We start from the raw sequence: 24,683 nt of genomic DNA, 5'->3' as shown, positions 1-24,683 counted from the left end.
CTAAAAGATTAACTGACTAATAAAAGCTAGACAATTTATTGCAAAAGTTAAGAAGAAGCATTTCTTTTATTGATGAAGTAAAAATTAAACCTACTCTACGCAGTAAGAAAATGCTTAATAAGCTTGGTTTTGAACGCTGCTAAATTCCAACAGTCTCTGATGTCACTGGGTAGGGTATTCCACAAGCGCGAGAGCGAGATTGTGTATGATGATGAATACGATGATGTCTTATGTGTTGGTATGGCTAGTATGCGGCTATTTTGCGTGCGTGTGAAGAGATTATGATACGATGACAGGTAACTGAAACGGGAGGCAAGGTAGGTGTCGTGAATTTCTCAGCTCATGGTTCTGTTGTGACTGCAGGAAAAGGAAGAAGAGTTAATTTTTCTATTCAGCAAAATGGTGCACCACGTCACTTCCCCATCATGAGCATCTGCCTCAACAATGGATTGCTGAAGACCGGAGCTTGATGGACGGAGAAACTGGAATATCGCCAGAGGTTCACATATCAAGATGCTATACAAAGCTTGGAGAGATTGCAGCGTTAATAGGTAGGCTACAGAGATAAAGTATTGTGAAATCGGAGCAATCATTTGGGACATATTGTAGATACACGTCTAGAGATAGCAAGAAGTGTTTGAGCTCCTTTTGACTTCCATGCCGTTGTTAATGTATTGTAACGCTAATTACACTGCAGGAATCTAAGTAGGTACAATATTTCCTCTGACGTACAACAGCGTGCAGTCACGACCACATGGCGGTGAACAACGTCCACACAGATAAACTTTCATAAAGAAATTGTAACGACGAACAGAGCTTTTATTACGGAAGAGTCATTTATAAAGAATGTAATCTGATGTCACACTTGGCGCATGTGACAAAACTACAGATCACTGCTTCCGTTCAACATCCGCGGTGTGAAGGTGCACATGCACATTGTGCTCATTTTCACCTATTTTAATGCTTCCTAGACTCGATATGTAATTTCCTAGTCACACCAAAATTTAATTTGTTTATGAACAAGAGCGATTAAAGTAAATGTTTCTGTTGTATATTTTACAAACTACGTTTCTTATTTTAAATATACTCGTTTTACCTTGCAAGTAATCGGAAAAATAATTGTACAAATTCTTACGTAATATTCTCATTTTTATTTGCAATGAACAGCACCTGGGTAGGAGAGTTTGTTCTCCCAACATTTCCGTTTTCATTATTTGCATTCTTAAATTTTACAGGCATGTTGTATGGGTTCCGATAAGCTGATATAGGCCTAAATCGAAATTATTTATTGTGTGTTTTGCCGTCTGAAAAGCTAAATTAGTTTGATTTATGTTACAAATAAATATTAAAAATATATTGTAGCTGTAATATAAATCAAGCTAATTTAGTGACTATAGGCCTAATTCCCTTAGCATAAGATAAGCTTTTCGGACGGCAAACACACAATAAATAATTTCCATTTTCATTCCTAGTTCTCCCCCCCCCCCCTGCCCTCCAATTCAGAATGGAACACATCCATTATTTTAAATCGAAGATCCACGCAGAAGTAAAAATGAAGACGAAGGAGCCGTAAGCACCTAATCTTCGACGATGAGGATTTTTAATGAACAATTATTAATTACTAGCCATACTCGTGCGTTTCGCTGCATTTGTTAGAAATAAATATAAAGTAATTACATAATTAAAATAGGACATTTTGATCCAGGGAACATGCGAGTTTGATAGAAGGACAAATCGTTTAATATGTCACTTAATTGAAATTGTAGTCTATTTAAATAATTAAAATACGATCATTTTGGTCCAGAGACCACTCAATTGGTGCAGGGATAATTCCTTTAACATCTTTCTAATTGTTATTTTATGCAAATAAATAAAATAAGATCATTTGGTTCAGGGAACATCCGCTTTTGTGCAAGGATAATTCGTTTAACAATTTTCTAAATTAGTCTTGAATGCATCCTTCAATAAATCACTCCAAATTAATGTCAATATAGAGTGGATTGTGTACGAAGATAATTTTTTATGTTGGCTTCACTATGCATATTTTTTCTTTGTTAAGTTTATTTATACACGCTTTAACATCTGTGGTCAAGTCGCGTGTTTAGAATGTGTGGGTATACCAGCAGGCCGTTTCTACTCTTGTAGAGTTCCTGTTTCTATTGTGTGTTGTAGATGGCTTGTGTTCATGTAACTGATTATAGACTTTGATTAATGTTTTTGGTATTGGTAATTGAGGCGGTGATGAATCACGGCATATAAATTTCCAATCTGACATTTGCCTCTATGACTAAGGGAAACCATGAAAAAGTCAGTGAGACTGGTCGCCCACACAGTTTGAACCCGTGACCTACCGAATGGGAGTCTCAAACTCTACCGTCTGAGCCAATTTGCTCGATTATGCATAATTGTTTATGTAAATAAACAAATGAAAATTAATGTTGCACATAAGCAAATGAATATGGATAAATTATGAGCGCAAGAACGCCATTTCGTGACACTAAAATAACTCGGGTCCAGTGAGCTCAACGGTAAAATACTCCATATATGCTGTATTTTTGGTCCAGTAAAAATACTCATCTATACAACAAAATTCTTAAAAATACTATTATGTTCTGTGGAGAAAAAAGAACTGAAGTGTATAAAATTAGAGTATTTCATGTGGACGAAATAAACTTTAAATAATCAAGTTATACAATATTTCAAGAGAACATCAAGTTTTCTGAGCGTAAAGATCTATTTTAATATTACCTCAGTCCTCATATAGCATTACGTCCATCTAGAGAAACTACAATTTCAAATAGTGGAGGAATTATCCAAATTGGTTAATTAGCAAATAATAACTTTCAGATTGGCAACGCATTGTCTCTCGAATTTTGTCTTCACATTTATATACCTTATTTTCTACAAATTTAATTACATCCAGAATAATTTTCTTGTTGCACTAATAACAAACGATATACTTATACAATATGGGAATGTCAATTGAATCTCAAGTTTCTTGTAAGAACGGAAGAACGGTTAACCACTGCTCATGGCACTTCCGATTAAAATTTCCCATCTCGAGCAAATACGATACTTCCAGGCCTAGGTTCGTTTGGGAGTCCACAAAACCAGAGTCAGCAAGCGAGCTCGGAATGGACAAGTGTTTGTATTTATTGTTTGCTCTCAGCTTTCTTCAATTGGCCTTCGCCCAGAAGAAGGAAGGTAGGGTTTTAATACAGAAGAGAGATTCATCATGGCTTATATTTTATAGCTAACCTAATTGAACGTAGTCGTCCCAGGTAGATTACCGTAAGTTCTCTTTGTCCACGGACATATCTTCTTTTTGAGGTAAAATAGAAGTGTCCGGAAAGGCTTTATAACAAAAAATGGTGAAATTTCTCTTTTTGAGGTAAAATAGAAGTGTCCGGAAAGATTTTATAACAAAAATGGTGAAATTTCTCTTTTTGAGGTAAATAGAAGTGTCCGGAAAGACTTTATAACAAAAAATGGTGAAATTTCTCTTTTTGAGGTAAAATAGAAGTGTCCGGAAAGATTTTATAACAAAAATGGTGAAATTTCTCTTTTTGAGGTAAAATAGAAGTGTCCGGAAAGATTTTATAACAAAAAATGGTGAAATTTCTCTTTTTGAGGTAAAATAGAAGTGTCCGGAAAGATTTTATAACAAAAATGGTGAAATTTCTCTTTTTGAGGTAAAATAGAAGTGTCCGGAAAGATTTTATAACAAAAAATGGTGAAATTTCTCTTTTTGAGGTAAAATAGAAGTGTCCGGAAAGATTTTATAACAAAAATGGTGAAATTTCCTCTTCCTCCCCCGTTTTCCTACCACAATGTTAACACAGCACATATGTTTTCGCTTGTAAATGCACAGTGCACTAAGGATAGGAACAGATTCAAAATTGAAAATATGAAAGCTGTAATATGTCTATAATTCAATTTCAATGACTTCAACTGCATAAGTTTCTAGAAATAACTTGCTTATTGGTAAATGAACAAATGACTGTTGGGGAGATTTCTTCATCCAGAAAGCATCCATGACACAAGCATGAAGAAGACAACGGTAAAACGTTAGGTGAATGCAATGATAAGACGTTTTCAGTAATTCACCAGAAGCTTCAAATCAAACTTCATGATGGAGTTTTCACTAGGTTAAGTAACGATATTAAATTAGGACAGCCAAAATTATTTGTAAACTTTGTGTGTCTCTAACAATTTGTCCAATTAATCTTCCATAATAACTTACTTCCAAATGGCTTTTAAGGAACCCGGAGGTTCATTGCCGCCCTCACATAAGCCCGCCATTGGTTCCTATCATGAGCAAGATTAATCCAGTCTCCATCATATCCCACGTCCCTCAAATCCAATTTTATATTATCTTCCCATCTACGTCTCGGCCTCCCCAAAGGTCTTTTTCCTTCCAGCTTTCCAATTAACACTCTATATGCATTTCTGGATTCGTCCATACATGCTACATGCCCTGTCCATCTCAAACGTCTGGATTTAATATTCCTAATTTGATCTTTCATAATAGATTCGAAAATTTTGGAAAACACTGGTACCAAAGAAATAGGTCTATAGTTTTCTGCATTGTCCTTTTTCCCTCTCCATGCACAGGAATAACTTCACTTGCTTTTAAAACATCTGGATAACTGCTGCTTTCAGAGCATTTATTAATTGACCCTGGCATTAACAAGATTTTTTGTGACGTGGATTGCCCACCAAATTAAATTTAAATACGAGTATGTTACTTCTGGTTTAACAAAAGTTGTTTATTATATTATTGTATTATCATTGAATAATTACCTTCCTTTTTAAAAATTTACGATATGTTCAATTACATTTTATCATAAAAAATTTTAACATCGCTTTAAAAAATGCTCATCAGTTTTTCATTCCAGCATAATGCTCCAGCACACACAGTTTTAGTATCTGAATGTTTTTTTTACATAAAACAAGTCCACAATTTCCACATCTGATATGTGCTTAGTGACATTCTGAATAGCTTTCTTGTTGGCAGCTAGAACTTGAAATATACAGGGTGTTTCCGAGCTGGTATTACAAACTTTCAGGGATGATGGGAAAGGGCACATGTATCAATTTGAGATCAGCAACCCTGGTCCGGAAATGACTGAGTCGAAAGTTATAAGCAAAAATAGTTGTGTGGAAATGGAATTGTAATTTCGCACCACCTGCCCTCCTTCCCTTAACCTTTGGAACAGTCGTGGAAAGATGGTGTGGATCGGATGTCTCCTACGTGGGTACTTGTCCGAATACAATCTGTGAGCTTGTCTACTGTTCCCGTTGGTTCATCCCTATTTGAAAATCAGGTCTGCTTATGCCGCTCTCGTGTACTCCTCCATTTCACTAGGACTGATCGACTGGACACTGCAACTACAGACGTGCATATCAGGACCGACCATGTCCGTTACACATTACGCTATCTGCATTGCTTTAGTGTAGTTTCCTGTCCCCATCTCTCAGACAGCGCACTGAATGGAATACTGTAAGTAGACAACGTGAACAACGTCAGATGAATACAGTGTGTGTAAGATGCACAGATAAATACACATAAATAAGGTGTACAGAGGAATAAAATTATTTCATTTCCACACAACTATTTTTGCTTGTAACTTTCGACTCGGTCATTTCCGGACCAGGGTTCCTTATCTCAAATTGATACATGTGCTCTTCTCCATTATCCCTGAAAGTTTGTAGCCTAACACTGGCCCAGACAGACCCTGTATATTACAGTAAATTCACACACAGTGGGTAGAACAAACTGAGAGGGATTCAATCCGACATCGGAACTTGAATCCGGTGTGGCTTAGTGGATTAAGCGCCAGTACGTAAAACTGTAAAACCGGGTTCGAGTCCCGATGACGGATATAATTTTTTTCTCCGTTCTACCGATTCTTCATTGTCAAAGTGGTTCATTTCAAAATTAGGTAGGCTATTTCAACTAAACATAAAGTATTACACCTTAACGCGCCCTGACGATAAGAAAAAATATGACCCATATCAAGTGCTTGCTTACCTTGCCTGGCACATGGCAACAGCGCTTTCCTTTAACGATGCTCCGTAGTCATGAAGGTAGTCGGAACATGGAATCAAAAATGGGAACTCTTGAAAATGGTAGTAAACTCGTTCTTTTTCCTACCGATTTACGACCTGCGACATCTACATCAAAGAAATCAACCAGTCCTAATGTTTTGTTTTTTGTCCATATTTTAATTGGTCTTATGGTGTCTGAGAGAAAGTCGAAAGACCTAATATTTCTTACTTTTTATTTTGTTTTGCGTAGGCCTATATAACTGGGATATAGCTTCATGAGAAGATGAGTCGAGTACATAAGAGTCTGTTAGGATTGGCGTCCGCAGATGAGATGGGACAAGGAGAAATGGAAATATACGAAGCCTTAGTTGAAATCGCAAAGAAAGATAGACATACCTACAAACATTCCTATTAGTAAGTAGTTCCCTGCATACTTTATTCAAACTCAATAAAAACTACGAAACATTTTTTTTAAGTGGGCTGCCATTGTGTACTTTTGATTTCAAAGAATGAAAAATTTAATTTTGATAAATTTATTAAAATGTCAAATTATATATAATTTACAGAGAAACTGTCTCGTATGTACTAATAAAAACAGACCAATACAGGAGAAATCACTTAACACAAACGGAAATAGGGACGGACGAACGGACGGACGAATTAGACAGACAGATGGGACTGCCAAAATAACTTTTTGAATAAGAGGCTTATGTATCTATACTTCGTAAAATAAAGAAGTAGGAAATTATAAAGTGGCGGCGGTGCAAGTGGCAACGCATGAATTAAAAAGGAAACCTTGAATAAAATAAATATAGGTATACTTACTTACTGGCTTTTAAGGAACCCGGAGGTTCATTGCCGCCTCACATAAGCCCGCCATTGGTCCCTATCCTGAGCAAGATTAATCCAGTCTCTATCATGATATCCCACCTTCCTCAAATCCATTTTAATATTATCTTCCCATCGACGTCTCGGCCTCCCCAAAGGTCTTTTTCCCTCCGGCGTCCCAACTAACACTCCATATGCATTTCTGGATACGAATATAGGTATGCCAATAAAAAACGAAAATAACATATGGGGACAGAAAACTCTTCGAGCAAATCCTGTTGAATACCGGAGATGTGTTAAAAGAGAATCAGATTCTGCTTGACAGGTGAAGCTTGCACGTCTGGCCAGGGCTCAGCTGGGGTGTGTAGGAAAGTGTCCAGCTGCCCGTCGGCTCAGCAAGATGTGGAAAACATGAGGCTTCCGATGTCAGCTATCTGCACGTTTGACGAGCGTGACCCGGTGGTCTGCTGCCCCAACTCCAACGGGGGCGGATCAATGAAGCTGGGTGAGTGCGAGTGCAATGATTCCAGTTTATTTAACGAGTCTGTACATGAAAGTTGCTGGTGTGTGACAAATAATTAATAATAATAATAATAATAATAATAATAATAATAATAATAAATGCTTACATGTCTTGAATGCTTGTACTATAATCCTATTATTTCATTTCACTTTCTCCCGTCATCTGCCCTATAAGTTTGTGGTTCACAAAATGTGAGTAAAGAATAGGTAAGTACACAGAGTGTTTAAAAGGCTACATTCAAGGACATCACTGAAGGATAGAGAACATAATATCAATTATTGTACAGGAAGCAATGCTCTACGATCACTGGATAAAGAGTTATCGCACATAGTTAGCATATGTCAAACGTGGCACGTTATAGAATTATCGAAAGACTTGGAAAGGTCTGGTAATAGGCCTACATAGCATTTATTGCTCGTCTATTGCCGGACACATGTCTTGCTACGATTCTGGGTTTATTAAATCATCAATCTCGAATATCTGAGTTACACATTTTAAGTCATCAAAATGCAGTAAGGATGACTCTAGAATAAGTTTTGAAGCGGTCTATCAACATCAAAATATTTCCAAAATAATTCAACATATTTTATACAATTCCAATAAATTGAGTTGTTTCTCATGCAACAGCTCTCTCTCTCTTTGCATTTGAACTAACAAATTTATCAATAATAATTAAGCTTACAATTCGAACTTTTTCTCTCAAGAGTTTCAAAAGATTGAATTACAGATACCGGATGAATGTCGGAACAAGAGAAAGCAATATGAAAATCAGAATGTCCCAGCGAAGTCGAGAAGGTTGACCACCCTAAACGAAACGTGAAAAATAAATATAAAAATAAGACCAGACTCCTAGCAAATTAAATTAATTTCTTAAGGAGTATGTTATAATATAGAAAATAAATCAGAAGGACGTTTAAACAATAAAATAAAATATAGATATTATGTGAATATCACACGCACAACGAATGTCACTTCCAAGACTACCTCAGCAATTTAAAAGAGACATGGGACGTTAAAAAAATTGGTCGAAGAAAATTACTGTACGTATATGTATAACTTTACAAGCAATAAATATTTAATGTACGAGGTACATTATGAACTACGTATTCAGATATAACGCGAGATATCTCAGTTGCATTTGTGATATTTTAACAAATAACAAGTTTCGTCTTCAAGATAACATCTCAGAGTTTCGTTTCTTCCCGTATGTTGGCACGCTAGTGTAATTTATGCGAGACGTTTATTATGAGTGAGGGGTTTGCATAGCCCAATACAGTTTTACCACGATGTCTGATACAGATTTTTCATAGTAGGCCTACTGTTCTCATCACAACACTCCATTCATTAAAGCTGTGAAAATTTATCGTCAATACAATATGTACATACATTACATTACACTACATACATACATACATACATACATACATACATACATACATACATACATACATACATACATAAGTGTTCGCCCAAGAGGAGGTCTTTCATTGCAAACCCGGTATTCTCCAATCTTTCGTATTTTCTACCTTTCTCCTAGTCTGCAGATCGTTAACAGAGCATGTTGGACGAGTTTAGTAAGCAGCTTTGAAGTTCGGCGAGGACTGTCTGTGCCGTGTTATTTTCAAGGTGTTCTTGCGACATGCTCACCACATAAGCAGAGAGTCACGCTATTTGTGAATGTATAATAATGGTTTATATAGTCCCGTCGCTCTAATTTCCGGCAGCCAATCGCGTTGCAGGTCGGCTACATTTAAACGTGTGCGTCTTGTGATTCGCCGATTCATTTCATGAGGCTCTATAAATACTTAATATAATCGCCCGCCATTTTAGCTCTTTCGTTGGCGTTCGCAGAAAGCACACGAGGACGTTATTTGCTGAATTACAGTGCGTTTGATTTATTATCATAGGAGCTACGACATGATCATGTTTAACGGTGTGGCAAATAGGTTCCTCGTATGGTAGCTCGGCAACGTAAGAACAAAAATGGCTAACGATACTACCTACATAGACTTTATGGAGCCTTCACTTTCTAAGACGTAAGCAAAGAGGCGGAGTCACGCCGGGAATAACAGCGTCGGGACTATAGTAAGGGACTAACGATGTAATGCATCAAGAATATAAACTTATTTTTCGCCATTATGAAAAGATTATTTTCATACATCACAGTATTTTAAAATTATTATATTGCATTTATTAGAACTTCATTTTATTACACAATTATCAATTTTTGTAAATAATTTCTCCTCTAATATCTAAAATATAGTAACATATTTATTATGAATAATGTTCAGTTGATGAGAATAACACTTCAGTTTCTTATATTTATGTCCGCTTCATCGTGAAACGTCCCAGGAAGGAAACGGCACAATGAGATTGAGACCAGTTAAGAAGATTAGCATCTTGACGTCACTGTTTCTTTTTATTCCTCGACTGTAGACAGTAGACGTACTACACAATCCCAGCTTAATTATAATCGACCTTGCTTAACAACACTTTTGGCATTGTAAAAGAATCACCACCGTCTTCAGTACTACAAATTTATGATTATTATCATCTTCAAAATAATAACCATAATCTGGTTCGAGAACTATAAGCTTACACCTGGGTAATTCTCAATCACTGATTAATTTGAACCAACAATTGACATAATTATACAGTATAGAGTAACGGGATCCCCTTTATCATCAAGCCAGCACTTAAAGTACTCGGAGTCGCCCGGGTTTTCTTTTCTGCTTCAGTATTTTTAAGTAAACTAATTGTTAAGGGTCGGCAAAGCAACTATAGACAACCAAAACGAATCGTCGTTACTAAGCTTTCCTCGTCCATAAAGAAGAATCTAACATAGCGTTACTTTCATAAATTAATGATGTTAAATGTTATGTTTTTATTTAACGACGATCGCAACTGCAGAGGTTATATCAGCGTCGCCGGATGTGCCGGAATTTTGTCCCGCAGGAGTTCTTTTACATGCCAGTAAATCTACTGACATGAGCCTGTCGCATTTAAGCACACTTAAATGTCATCGACCTGGCCCGGGATGGAACCCGCAACCTTGGGCATAGAAGGCCAGCGCTATACCAACTCGCCAACCAGGTCGACTAAATTAATGATCTTTACCAGAATGTCTGCCAGAGTTAACTCAAAAGCACCGAAAAGAAAGCATTTTATGATGTGCCTTAGGTCCAACTGTTTGAGCTACGGAACAGTCTGGTCTGCCACTGTTAAGAGTTTCCGTCCTACTTCAGATTTCGGGTGGATTTGTCCTTAAATCTGAGTTTTTGGTTGCGATCTGATTATACATAGTCAAAGCGTCCTTATCACTCGCACCATGTTCGATGTCTAAATACCATCCAACTGCGCTTACTCACTGATGCCCAACACTGTTATTAATACTCCTCAAGTTCTTGATAAAAGCGTTGTAATGAATATTCTACAGTTTTTATGTACTCAACAATAGAGCTCACCACCACATTCAAATATGCTGACTCAACGATCTGACGTTGTCCACGTGTGTTCATAGTTAGCTAAGGGAATTCCCTCATTCCCAGTCTGAACCCCGTGTGTCTCACGGTCAACTAATACTTTCCTCTTTATCAGTCGTATCATCGGCCTGGTTGGCGACTTGGTATAGCGCTGGCCTTCTATGCCCGACGTTGCGGGTTCGATCCCGAGCCAGGTCGATGGCATTTAAGTGTGCTTAAATGCGAAAGGCTCATGTCAGTAGATTTAGTGGCGTGTAAAAGAACTCCTGCGGGACAAAATTCCGGCACACCGGCGACGCTGATATAACCTCGGCAGTTGCGAGCGTCGTTAAATAAAACATAACATTTAACATTTTAACATTCAGTCGTATCAAGAATCCAAAGTAGAATATCAAATATCATTTATATTGGAGGACTTCGGATTCTGCATCCCTTTACGCCTACATGCCTGCTTATGGGCTGAAATCAGGGCGAAAACAGACAAATCGATTTTATAATCGTACTAGGCGCCCCGCACCAAAACGCAGGATATTAAATTGTATTACGATTGGAGGACTTCAGATTTTCCTCATCACCTTAGAAGTCATGGCGAGATAATTTTTTTTTTTTGTATCGGTCATACCACAGAGCCAAATATTACTATTTTAAAGTGATAGGTGGATGAAATTAGGGGAGGGTGGTTTGTACAGCCTTGGACACAAAAAATGACCGATCTCCTGTATCGTGAATTCGGGAACACCTGGTCCACACGACTAGGGAAGGATGTTTATTTTGCACCTAATTTACTCCTTCAATATAGCTTCGTTATAGAGTATTCATAAGACTTGTCCTATAAACAAAAGAAAAGCAAGAAACACACAAATAAAAAAAAAAAACAAAGAAAAACAGAGCGGAGTCGTTCATAAGAAATTCCTTCACGTGCAAACCTGAGCTCTCACGGAATCAACCGAAGTCTTCCGAAGGGGACTTAGGGCATAGCAGCCGATCTTGTTTTTTTCTAAGACTTCACTGTACTGTTTAAATATTGTAGTCTGTCTTTTTTATCCTAGTTGTAAAGACTTGAGTGTGCAAAATTTGATAATATCGATCAAAGTGAGTATACATTTCATAGAGCGCATACTTACATACATACACACAATGTATATATTATTTCATTATTATTATTATTATTATTATTATTATTATTATTATTATCATCATCATCATTATGATTATTATCATTATCATTATTATTATTATTTTTATTACTATTTTTTTTCCAGTATGTGAACAAGATGCATCGAGAAACAGACGACGCCTGCAATTTTATAACATTGTCGGTGGCGTGAGAGCAAAAAAAAGAGAATTTCCGCACATGGTTTGTATAAAAAGTTTATTTTCTCTTGTAATCATAAATACGTATTTTTGGTCGAAACGTTATGCTGCAGAAGAGATATGGCAATGCGTGAAAATTTTGAGAAGCATTACGTCATATTTCAATTGCATAGTGAATTGCAGAACCCCACATGTCCATTTGAGAAGGCAAAGAAACTGATTATCTTCAAAAGCGTTTGGTATTTTAAAGTGACTGTTTTGTTGTTGAAGCATAATAATAGCTTCTAATGTTCGACAGTCATTAACTTTAATATATTTTTTTGTATTTTGTGGAAAAAAAATCTGAATTTCCTGTACATGTGCAGTTTCTGCAAGTTACGACCAGTAACAATCATTTTATTTTTTTTTAAACAATGCTTAGGTGAAGAAGACGAGTGACTTTTTAATCTTATAAACAATTTCAGACATATATTTAAGCCAAGAAATTGAAAAAAGTGCACAAACATAAAAAAATATGAAGTTGTGTGAATAGCATATTTAATTCTTGAAATTCCTTTAATCTATAAAAGGCAAAGAAAAACAAACTGGATTTTTGTTTTAGTTTTTAAAATATTACACATGCTCTCAATTCACGTAACTTATTTCCGCTGTGAGTTGTACATTGAGCACTGGATTTCTGTATGAATATTACAACCACAATGGAAAACTGAATTCGAGAAAAATTGTAACTGTGGAGTTTCTTGAACTCACGATTCAATTGTGTAATCAACTGACACGTATTTCTTCTGCACTGTTATCACTACCGCCTACAAATTAGACCCTTCGGCCTGTTTCGATCTCCCTCCCATTAAGACAATGAATAACTCCACAGTCCAACATACAGTCGCACAACTTCGACATTCGACACCTGATGGGACAGCAGCGCCCACGTTAAAGCAACAGGATTGCTACTGCCAGCACGTGGGATGTTAATAAGGTTTCAACAATGTCTCTGGAGAAAGAAAATATGTGTAGTGATGTAAATTTCCGTGACAAATTAAAATCTCGGAGTCTGTAGTCATTCAGATACCCTAGACCAATAGAGGTTTTAAAACTCATAATCATGAGGAATATGGTAGTATTGTGGTCTGTAAAACACTTATTGGTTATCAGTTACCTATTCGAATGTTAGAAAAATATTTTTATGCTCGACCATGCCGAAATGTAGTAATTATGCACCTGGTAGCAGCCCTTTAATGCACCTCATTAAAGTACACCCATTCATTATAGTTCAGTTGTTCAGCCAATGAGAAATCACCATTGTACCATTAACCGCAAGTATCGATTATTCTCGGATATCCAATCGAAAGACAACTAGCGAAAAGTCACGGAGGCTGGAAATCCAATACTGTCGCAGAAGGTTGTGTTCTGTTACTATAATAATTAGCGTTAATTGTAAATTATATTCAAATAAATTCAATTTGTCATCTCATTTTTCAATTCTAAATCAATTTCCAGGTTATATCAAGACTAATGTTCATGTAATTCTCTAGATTATATCAAGGTCAATGGCATTCGTTCCTCGGAAAAAATCAATACTTTCGCGTCTGCGCACATCTAACAATTTAGAAGGTCAGTTCCGCTCTTCATTAGATAACCATAACATGAATACTTATGAATAATTTCAAGTTAGAAATATGGTCGAGCATAAAAAGTAGTATGAAACTTGTCTATAATGGTAATTAAGACGCTCGTATGAAAATTATGAAACTCGCTTGCGCTCGTTTCATAAAAAAACATACTCGCGTCTTAATTACTACCATTATAAGCTCGTTGCATAATGTACTATAAATACATGTGCAAAAAAAAAGTACAATCGGTATAATATTATTTTTAAGTAATACTACAGGTTATTTGCCTTTAGGCCTACTTGTCCACCTTACGTCTTCTATTTTTTCTTTTGTTCTTTCAGGAGTAGAAAATGGTAAGTTTTCAAAGATTAGATTTAATGAATAAAAGTGCCAATTATGTTTACTTATAGGCCTACAATAATATCACACTGTGTTCACTTCATTTGAAGAGTGTAGGCCTATGTTTGTGAATGCTGAAAGCAAGAAACGTCTTGGAATGTTACACCGACGTTGTTTGGCATCCCCCATGCACCAACCTTACACCTAACAGAATGCTGACAATTGTTATGTCAACTACCTTTTATTCTCCCAGCACTGGTGCAACAGCCTCGACTGACGGAGCTTTTCATTTAGCCATTTTAAAGACTGGTATAGTCGGCAGTCGAACCTGGGATTCCATAATACCCCTCATGTCATCATTAGGGTTGAGATTTGGGGAATTTGGGGGCGAGTGACATTCACAACAGCGCAGTTTTTCGGGTCGCGTTGAAAGCTACCACTTCACATAACACAACAAATAAAAGGTAAGGAACTTCTAGTGTGTGATGGAAACCACACGAAAAACGGCAACAACCCACTACACATAGAGCGACTAATGAATTGCAAGTCGGGAACCAATGGAGGCATGGGTTGCTTACCCTGCCTGCCATTTTAAACATCATTCATTCTTTCTTCGTCCCCTTTCATTCATCATCATCGGCCGTGTGTGATGGAAATCTAACCCTGATCAGCTGGATTATGAAGAGTTCTTATAATTTAAAAATCTCCTTTAAAAGTTGCTTTTAAAAATAACTTTTTGAAACGAAATTTTAGTACATTGTTTATCAATCGCAATGAAAGGGAAAATTGGAAGGGAAAAAAATACATGATCGCGCGCCCTTGGAAGGGAATGTGAGCTTCAAGCTGTTGGCCACTTTTATCATTCCATTCCCACCGTTCGTTGAAGGAACTTAGAAGACGAGAAGCCGAAAATGGAAGCAGCACAGCAGAATACGAGCGGATCCGAGCCTGTGTTGGTCCCATCTGTGTAATAGCGAATTGAATTGAAAGAGAAAATTAAAATGTACGTAAAACGCGTCCTCGCAAAGGGTTCGGGGCTGCATATGTGAGCTCCAAGCCTGTTGGCCACTCGTCTCACTCCGGATTACGCTGCGCCATGTAATGTGTTGTACTTCACAGGCCGCCGTTGGTTTCCTGAGAGGCAGCAGAACGCTGTGGCTGTGTGGCGGCAGCCTGATTCACCGGCGGTTCGTCTTGACGGCAGCTCACTGCTTGGAGGACACCTCGTTCAACCGCGCGTGAGTACAGCTCAAGCCGAACACGCTTGTCCAGCCGTTTCGCTTTCACGGAGCGTGACGTGCGAAGGACGGACGGACTGTCCTGATTCAAGAGTCAATAACTACCATCAGCCTTTCGGCCCTTCAGGAATTTTTAATCTTATGAGCTAGACTCACTTTCCGGTCTTCCTTGGCGTGGGGTGATGTAGGACATCATGTTGACAACGAACAAGTATATTTTATGTCGTATGAAATTCCAACACAAAAACGTAGCACGTACCTAAACGTAGATAAAACTCAAGTCAACGATAATATATATATATATATATATATAAATATATATATATAAATATATATATATATATATATATATATATATATATATATATATATATATATATATATATATGGTTTCGACTCAGATGATCTAAATTGGAATACAGAAGTAGATATGTTTGTGTAAAACGTTCTCAATTATGCATTTACTGAAAGATATAACAAAATTACTTCCTACTAAACTCAAACAGATAGTACAGATCCTAGTGATGCCCCGTTCTGACTATTGCGGTGTTCTATATAAGGAGTTAGTAGGCTACTGAATTGTCAACGGTTCGTAATGCTTCTATCAGCTTTATATTTACCACTCGTCTCTAAGATCGTGTCCCTCCTCACTTCCCACAATGTGTTGGCTTTCGCTCAAGACACGTTCTGTGAGTCTGCCGTATCAAAATTTGATACACGCCTAATTATCAGGCTTCCCACTTCACACTAGCTTCACGCTACTCTATTACTGCCTTACCATCAAACATCTCTCTGTGCCTGCTCTTTCACAATAGACACAGCCGGTCCTGGAATTCTTTGTCACAAGACGTCAGGAGCTGTCGGGATCATATATTTTTTTTTTTTATTTTTGCTGCTGAAAAATAGTATTACTGAACAGAACCAGTTCCTTATGAAATAAAAGTTGTGAGGGTGAGTAGAATTCCTGAACAGAACCAGTTCCTTGTGAAATAAAATTTATAAGACTCTATAGAATCTGCATTTTACTGAAAACCGGTTGGGATGGCTTTCTTAATTGTTTGGGATTGTCAAGAATACATTTTCACAGATCTAACGGGGGAGGCATATCTGTTACGTAGTATGGACAGGCTGAAGAAACTTCGAGGTTTTATAGCATTAATATACAGCTGACTTCCATTCATTGCAGTTCAGTTTAGTTCATGGCAACGCAGTGCATATTACTCCATAGAACTACGACTCTTCATTTATAATACGTCTATTACAAAGAAAAGGTTCGCGATGTATTTCCAGCCGTCGAATTCCAGTACTTATCATAAGGTAAGCCAATAAATTACATCTGTAATGTAAAGTACAACTCGTCCGATTTTAATGCCGAAGTCTAACGTGTTGAATTACCGCTAAGCGGGCCGTTGTGACTTTTCGAACGGTACAGTACCGTAGTAAGCGAAACCTGTTTCCCGGCGTACACCCGTTAATTCCATGTGGACGAACTGTCCTGGAACCAAACAAATGTATAATTCTTCCTATCACCCCAACAAAATAAATATACATTTTAAAATAAAATAATTAAACAAACATAATACGAAAATATATAAAACTCTATTGGATCTCACTAAGACATGCCATCGTGTTGTTTTCAATAGCAACCGGTCGTATATTTCGTATTACCAATGCACCCATCTTGCAGCGATGAAGGCAAAGAACAGACACGCCCACGTGCACGACTGTTTTCATGACGGGGGAAATGCACCTGCGGGCTGATGACTCCATTAGAGGTGAAATCCTGATTCTTTCTTTCATACTTTTCTGCCCAAGAGCAAGTTTCACTGCAAACTCAGAAATCTAATCTTTCTTATTTTCTGTCTTCCTCTTAGTCTCCGCATATGATCCACATTTCTTAATGTCGTCTATCATCTGGTATCTTGTCCGCACCTTGGAGTAACGGTCAGCGTGTCTGGCCGCGAAACCAGGTGGCCCGGGTTCGAATCCCGGTCTGGGCAAGTTAGTTGGTTGAGGTTTTTTCCGGGATTTTCCCTCAACCCAATACGAGCAAATGCTGGGTAACTATCGGTGCTGGATCCCGGATTCATTTCACCGGCATTATCACCTTTGTATCATTCAGATGCTAAATAACCTGAGACGTTGATACAGCGTCGTAAAATAACCCAATAAAATAAATAAATAAATAAATAAATAAATAAATAAATAAATAAATAAATAAATAAATAAATAAATAAGTAAATAAATAAATCTGATATCTTCTTCTGTCTCGATCTCTTCTCCCGTTCACCGTTCCCTCCAGTGCACCCTTCTGTAATCAGTTTCTTCTCAGCCAGTGACCCAATCAATTTTTTTTCCTCATCGGTTTCAGCATTAGTCTTTCTTCTTCACGCATTCTTTCCAGCGCAGCATTTTCTATCTGCCCATTTCACGCGCTCCATTCTTCTCCATATCCACATTTCAAATTCTTCTCTTCACCTCGTCGTAATTTCCATGTTGCTGTCCCACACTATGCCACACTCCACACAAAGCACTTCACTAGAGTGTTCCTTAGTTATTTTTTCAGATGTTCCTTTTTCTACTAAAAGCTTCCTTTGCCATTGCTATCTTTCTTTTGACTTCCTGGCTGCAGATGAAGTATTTAAAACTGTCCACTTGGAAACCCAGACATAGAGCGCAATACGAAAAAATCCATTCGGCAGTGCAGATCAAACGTTTGCACGCAGACACACAGTATGTGGACGTTGACAATTTGTGGAACATCCGAAAAAGTGCATTTCTGTTAACACTTATACAAGCTCCCAATAGGTTTTACCTAAACTGAGGCGTAAATTTACCATACTTGTCTTTGACGCAGTGGCAAGCCGCGGTTCGTGCGTCTGGGAGATCTGGACCTGAAGAGCGACGAGGATGACGTCGACGCCAAGATGTACGACATCGTCAAGCGGATTCCTCATCCAGAGTACAAGCAGTCCAAGCAGTACCACGACATCGCTCTCCTCAAGCTCGGGCAGGACGTCGTGTTCAACAGCTTCATGAAGCCGGCCTGCCTGCACACGGAGCACAACATCGCGAGCCCTGACGTCATCGCCACGGGCTGGGGAAGAGGAGCCCCCGGTCAGTATTATATTATGCAGCCATTCGGTTTGTGAAACGACAGTTGACACGGAAGGTCTTCATAAATCTTGCAAGGTACAGCGGTATGGTATTGGTGGCAGCCTTTGAAGGAAACTATTTGAAAAGAGGAACACTAGTTCTACGGGATAAGTGAGCGCCTTTAGTTACCAGGGCTGTGTAGTAACTAATGTAAAGAAAGGGGGAATAGAAAACCTATCAAAAGATAGAACCTCATTAATAGACTCTTAAAATAGAATTTCTGAAAACAAATGAGGAAGAAGATGAAATCTTAAAATGACTATAATAGACAAATAAACACACATATTACATATACATTTAATTATTACGAAATATTTATAGCCTGAAGTAACTGAAACCGTAAATTTATTTGATTATAAACACTACTTCTTGTGTACAATCAAGAGGCAACTTTTAAAACAGTCCTGGTATATAAACTAGTAGGATATAGAGACATGGGCCGTTCGAGATCAAGATGGCAAGTGAAAGCACACACAGACATGGAATTATGTGAAATATACAGCTCCAGATCAATGTACAGATCTTATAATTATTTTATCTCTGCCTCTGTGCAACGTCACATTTGCGGTAGGGAGGAAAGGAGACGGCCGAAAGATTGTAATGTTTTTTTAATACGCTGACTCCCACGACTAAGAAATTTAACAGTTACTGACCGGCAGAGATAAATGTAAGATCTGTAGAACATTGAGATAACGCTAAGTGGGCGTATAGGGACCGAGAAGTGTTTTTGTTTTGCAGCAAGACAATGCCAACTCATTTAACCTGTATAAATTTTCGTTTGGTTTTACTTTATAGTTTGATTGTTCTATTATTTCATTTGTATTTTTTAGTGATGTGAAAGAGAAGGTCTGATGGCCTTAACTACGCCAGAATAAATAGATACACACACACACACACACACACACACACACACACACACACATAGAAATTAAAAAAAAAAACATTTGAATGTAAGGTACGAGATGAAATGTTTTCTTTCGTTGCCTGATCTACAGTTGTTTTAGATTGAGTAAATCCTTTCAAATATTTGGCTAAGAAGTTCATTAATTCATGTAAGTGACACTATATAAAATTCATCTTTATGGCGAGAAAAGCTTAATAAAGACAATTCGTTTTGGTTGTTTATAGTTGAGTTCCTGAGTTTTCCGAAAAGTCTAACGGCCAGTGTAATTATAAAAAGAAGAAAAAAAGGACAACCCGGGCAACGCCGGGTGCTTTCAGCTAGTACTTAATAAAAACGAGATGAGTCCAACAGAAATAAAAGAGACGTACAATGCTGGGGAAATTAGCGTCGCATTCTAGCGATAATTAAGACCACAAGGCCTTCTCTTCCACTCGACCAGTATAAAATACACAGCAAGTATAAATTACATCAATAAAAAAACAATGCAATAATAATAAAAAATTAAATTACGGTTTATTTAATGACGCTCGCAACTGCAGAGGTTATATCAGCGTCGCCGGTGTGCCGGAATTTTGTCCCGAAGGAGTTCTTTTACATGCCAGTAAATCTACTGAATGAGCCTGACGCATTTAAACACACTTAAATGTCTCGACCTGGCCCGGAATCGAACCCTCAACCTATATTTAGTGTAAAATATTCTCAACTGAAAGTTAATAAAATGATTTTAAATGTTTTCTTCCTTATTACAGTGAACGAAACAGGCAAGAAGTTGATGGCCGTGACTTTGCAACAGCAGCCGATGGCGAAATGTCAGGAGGCTCTGAAAATGGTGAATGCGCAGGTCCTGAAAAACGCGCTGCACGAAGGACTGAAGGAGGACTCCATGATGTGTGCTGGGGTGGACGAAGGAGGCAAGGATACTTGCGGGGTAAGACACTCATATTTCTCCGTGGCTGGAAATATAGCGTTTCTGGCTACAATAATCTCAATGGACTCAACTTTGATCCTCGACAAACAAATGGAGTTTTTACCTCCCTGCTATAAGAATTGGGTCAGTTTTCCCGTTCTGTGTTTGAAGCGATGATCTTATGCTACAACCACCGTATGATTGTGAAACCAGGTTTAGAATTCTGGTTGAGCCAATTGAAATTTTGGTCGACAAAGAAAGGCGTTTGGTGGGGGTACTTCCGTTTCTCTACCGGAATTGCTTCAGCATATGCAAAGAATGGAGCCTACCTAGGCCTATTACCTGAATGATGATGATTGCACCATTAATCATCATAATCATCTTATTTGCACGCTACAGACCACCTGCAATGTTGCATCAAGTACAACGCAATAGAGGCATAGAGTACAAATTTGTGGTGTCAGTCCTGAAAGGGGACGAACGACGGAAGTCAAGTGCCAGCCATTAACTTCACTATCGGACAATTTAAATGCATATGTTGTCGATCTACACTTTTATGTCGCGAGCAATTAACGGCAGTGTTGTGCATACCCTTTTATCGATACTGCTCACCTCAGTTCTCCCAAAGTCGCAGGCAGGCCACATAATTCGTTACTTACACACTGTATCCGCATAGGAAATAAAATCAGTATATTAAATTCTAAACAGTACCTATACGAAATAAAAGCGAACAATAAAAACTATATTAATAATAATAATAATAATAATCATAATAATAATACTTTCATGAGGGAAAGATAAAGCCATTCAATATAAAATATTATTACCGTTTGCCATGAAAAAATTCGCTAGTCCAAAATATGACCGGGCATTAAATTAGGCCCACATACGTGGCAAGCTTGAACATTATTTTAATTACGTAAACGTAGTGCTGAGAAACAGGATTTGACAATACAATTGTGTATACCACTGCCACCGGGTGCATGCCCACTTGCAGTATAAATAAATACATACAATTTAAATTTCAGAATTAAAGTTGGTACTATTGATCTATTGTTATCTTTTGTCCTGAGACCCGAGAGAACTTTGCATTCGCTTATTTTATCTAAACTTCATTATTTGGATCTTTCACACCCGAATATTTTACTGATTGCTGTTATATAAGATTAACAGACATCCTACGTGTGTGGTCTTTGTTTGTTTGTTTGTTTCTTAATCATTGTTTAGAGCTTAAAGAAAGTCCAATTTCATTAGATATATATGGAATTACCTTGTTGGTAAAGAATTTGTGTAACAGTATTTTTGGTTTGTTTTTGCATTTTACTTACGCAACAATTAAATAGCCACAGATTCCTGTTAACCGTCACTGCATCTTATTTTATTCATTTTCAACGTCTTTTTCTTCATTGAATACGACTTCACGTATTTTTGTGTCAACTTGTCTTACATTTTATGTTTATGTCCGTACGATCATACATTTTTGTATGGATATAATCAGCATTTCATTTATTACATTAATTATATTTAACTCTGGAAAAAAAGCCCTTATGCATCCTATTCCCAAAAATACAACTCCATCCTCTTCGGACGTCTATATACCTACATTATCAAAAGTAATGAAGCGTACAGCATTACTTCAACTATTGTGACGATTACTAATCAGGATTTCGGACTGGCCACAGCACCACGACTGCATTACTATAGTCCCATCGCTCTAATTTCCGGCAGCCAATCGCGTTGCAGGTCGGCTACATTTAAACGTGTGCGTCTTGTGATTCGCTGATTCATTTCTTAAGGCTCGATAAATACTTAATATAATCGCCCGCCATTTTAGCTCTTTCGTTGGCGTTCGTAGAAAGCACACGAAGACGTTATTTGTCGCTCAATTATTTGCTGATTTACAGTGAGTTTGATTTATTTCCTCGTATGGTAGCTCGGCAACGTAAGAACAAAAATGGCTAACGATACTACCTACCTAGACTTTATGGAGCCTTCACTTTCTAAGACGTAAGCAAAGAGGCGGAGTCACGCCGGAAATAACAGCGTCGCGACTATAAGAATGGATGACAGTAAACTGACTTTATGACTTCTGACATTGACCTCCTCCTTGTAAATTGAAGTAGTGAGATATCGCCAATCCTTGGTTACCAGGTTGTTTACTGGAGTTCATTCTTGCTCGCTTTTATTTTCAGGGCGACTCGGGCGGCCCGATCCAAGTGAAGGTTAATTCACGCCAGTGCGACTACGCGGTGGTGGGGCTGGTGTCGTTCGGCATCGGCTTGGACTGCGCCAGGCCGGGCGTGCCCGCCGTGTACACGAGGGTGTCCAGCTACGTGTCCTGGATCGAGCGCGAAGTGTGCTGATCACGTACCTACCGCTTCCATCTATACTAATAATAAATCTGTAGCCGAAATTTTTCTGGTGATTTTCGATTTTCCAAAAATAATTGGTCCTAACATATATAATTAACCACCCTGAAACCGAAAATCGCTTTTTTGAAATTTTTGTTTGTCTGTCTGTCTGTCTGTATGTTTGTTACCTTTTCACGCGATAATGGCTGAACGGATTTCGATGAAAATTGGAATATAAATTAAGTTCGTTGTAACTTAGATTTTAGTCTATATGGCATTCAAAATACATTATTTAAAAGGGGGTTATAAGGGGGCCTGAATTAAATAAATCGAAATATCTCGCTTATTATTGATTTTTGTGGAAAATGTTACATAACAAAAGTTTCTTTAAAAATAATTTCTGATAAGTTTTATTCCTTGAAAAATTTTGATAGGACTGATATTTAATGAGATAAATGAGTTTTAAAATTTAAATAACTGCCATCTAAGGCCGTGTAATGAATTAAAAAACAAATGACTTCGTCTATAATGGGCCTTGGACAGCAACAATCGAAAGCTATGAAAGATAGCCTACAGAGAATGTTTCTGTGTTTGTATGAAGTAATATCGGGAGTTAAATTAACAGATTTGTATAATTAATTATTATTTCACCATTGGAAAGTGTAGTTTCTCTAGATGGACATAATGCTATAATGTTATTACAGTAACTTCTGATATAATATAATATAATATAATATAATATAATATAATATAATATAATATAATATGTAATATTATATAATATAATTCAAGTTATTTATTTGAAGGTTTCAGAACCATAGTGGGCCAAGCGCCATTTACTGAATACGTAGAAAACAAGGGTTAACATTAAGTATTACCATAATTCAATGGAAACCTATAACAAGTAAAATAAAATATACACATTAAATCTAAATGATGTCAATCTTCATTAAACTATGGTTGCATGTAATAACAATTAAGAAACATGTTAAAGGAATTGTCATTGCACCAAATGAGTGTCTCTGGACCAAAATGATCGCATTTTAATTATTTAAATACAATTTAAATTAAGTAACATATTAAACGATTTATCCTTCTATCAAACACGAATGTTCCCTGGATCAAATGTCCTATTTTAATTATGTAATTACTTTATATTTATTTCTAACGGGTGCAGCGGAGCGCACGGGTACGGCTAGTTTACAATAAAATTATTAGCCATATTTCTGATGTTTTTCTTTGTTTCTAATGCCCAGGGGCGACAGAAAAAGACGCCCTTCGGCAACATCTCCTTCAACTCCATTCACTAACTTCTTTACAGCGAAAATAAACACACCAGCATTACGTTCCACTAGTGCCGCACTATTGTGGCGTAACACAATACCCCCCCCCCCAACCGCGGTTAACTTCCGCGACTTTTTTTTAATACATATTTAGCGCCTAGCGTGTTAATGTGAGGAGTTTCATAGCAAATCTAGAATTTCGTCGCAGCTCTATTCATTACCCCACTGTTTACTTTTCACTTCCTGACACGTGCTGTACTGGCAACTTTATGTTGTTTGTTGTTTAGTCAACTGTCCGAAGACAGGTTTGAACCTCTGAAGTAACACCAATAAGGCATCACTCATGAGGCAACTAGGCCAGGAGATAATGGAGTAGGATGGCCAGTTCCTTTCCCCCTCCAATGCATACATCGCCGATTAGCTGCATATTCCACTAGTCAGACTTCAGATGCATACAAACAATTGTTCTTCCTGTAACACATATCGTCAAGAGAGATGTACTGCCTAATAGTAGACGTACACATCAGCCAGAACCTCGATCAGAGGTAAAGTAGCAACCTATAGCGTTTGATATTGTCCCAGGTTTGTCGTGGGTTCCAGATTACTGTAGTACATCTTGGTTGGAATGGATGCTTCTCTTTACATACTCCGCAAGTGCTAAGCAAAGTACACACAGTTCCTATGCAGACCGGTCCCA

General features: G+C 37.6%; 1 protein-coding gene across 1 annotated transcript; it reads left to right on the top strand.

Moving 5' to 3' along the window:
- Positions 1-3,075: 3,075 nt before the first annotated feature.
- Positions 3,076-22,723, top strand: LOC138703683 (venom protease-like). Its single transcript, XM_069831782.1, has 7 exons — positions 3,076-3,204; positions 7,205-7,384; positions 12,147-12,241; positions 15,267-15,385; positions 18,243-18,502; positions 20,195-20,373; positions 22,545-22,723. Exons 1-7 carry the CDS (start codon positions 3,135-3,137, stop codon positions 22,713-22,715), a joined length of 1,074 nt encoding a protein of 357 aa, XP_069687883.1. The 5' UTR covers positions 3,076-3,134; the 3' UTR covers positions 22,716-22,723.
- Positions 22,724-24,683: the final 1,960 nt, after the last annotated feature.

Source organism: Periplaneta americana, chromosome 7, assembly GCF_040183065.1.
Source record: "Periplaneta americana isolate PAMFEO1 chromosome 7, P.americana_PAMFEO1_priV1, whole genome shotgun sequence".
Classification (NCBI taxonomy): domain Eukaryota; kingdom Metazoa; phylum Arthropoda; class Insecta; order Blattodea; family Blattidae; genus Periplaneta; species Periplaneta americana.
Note: the sequence above shows the minus strand (reverse complement) of the source record. Positions and strands in the feature narration are given on the sequence as shown.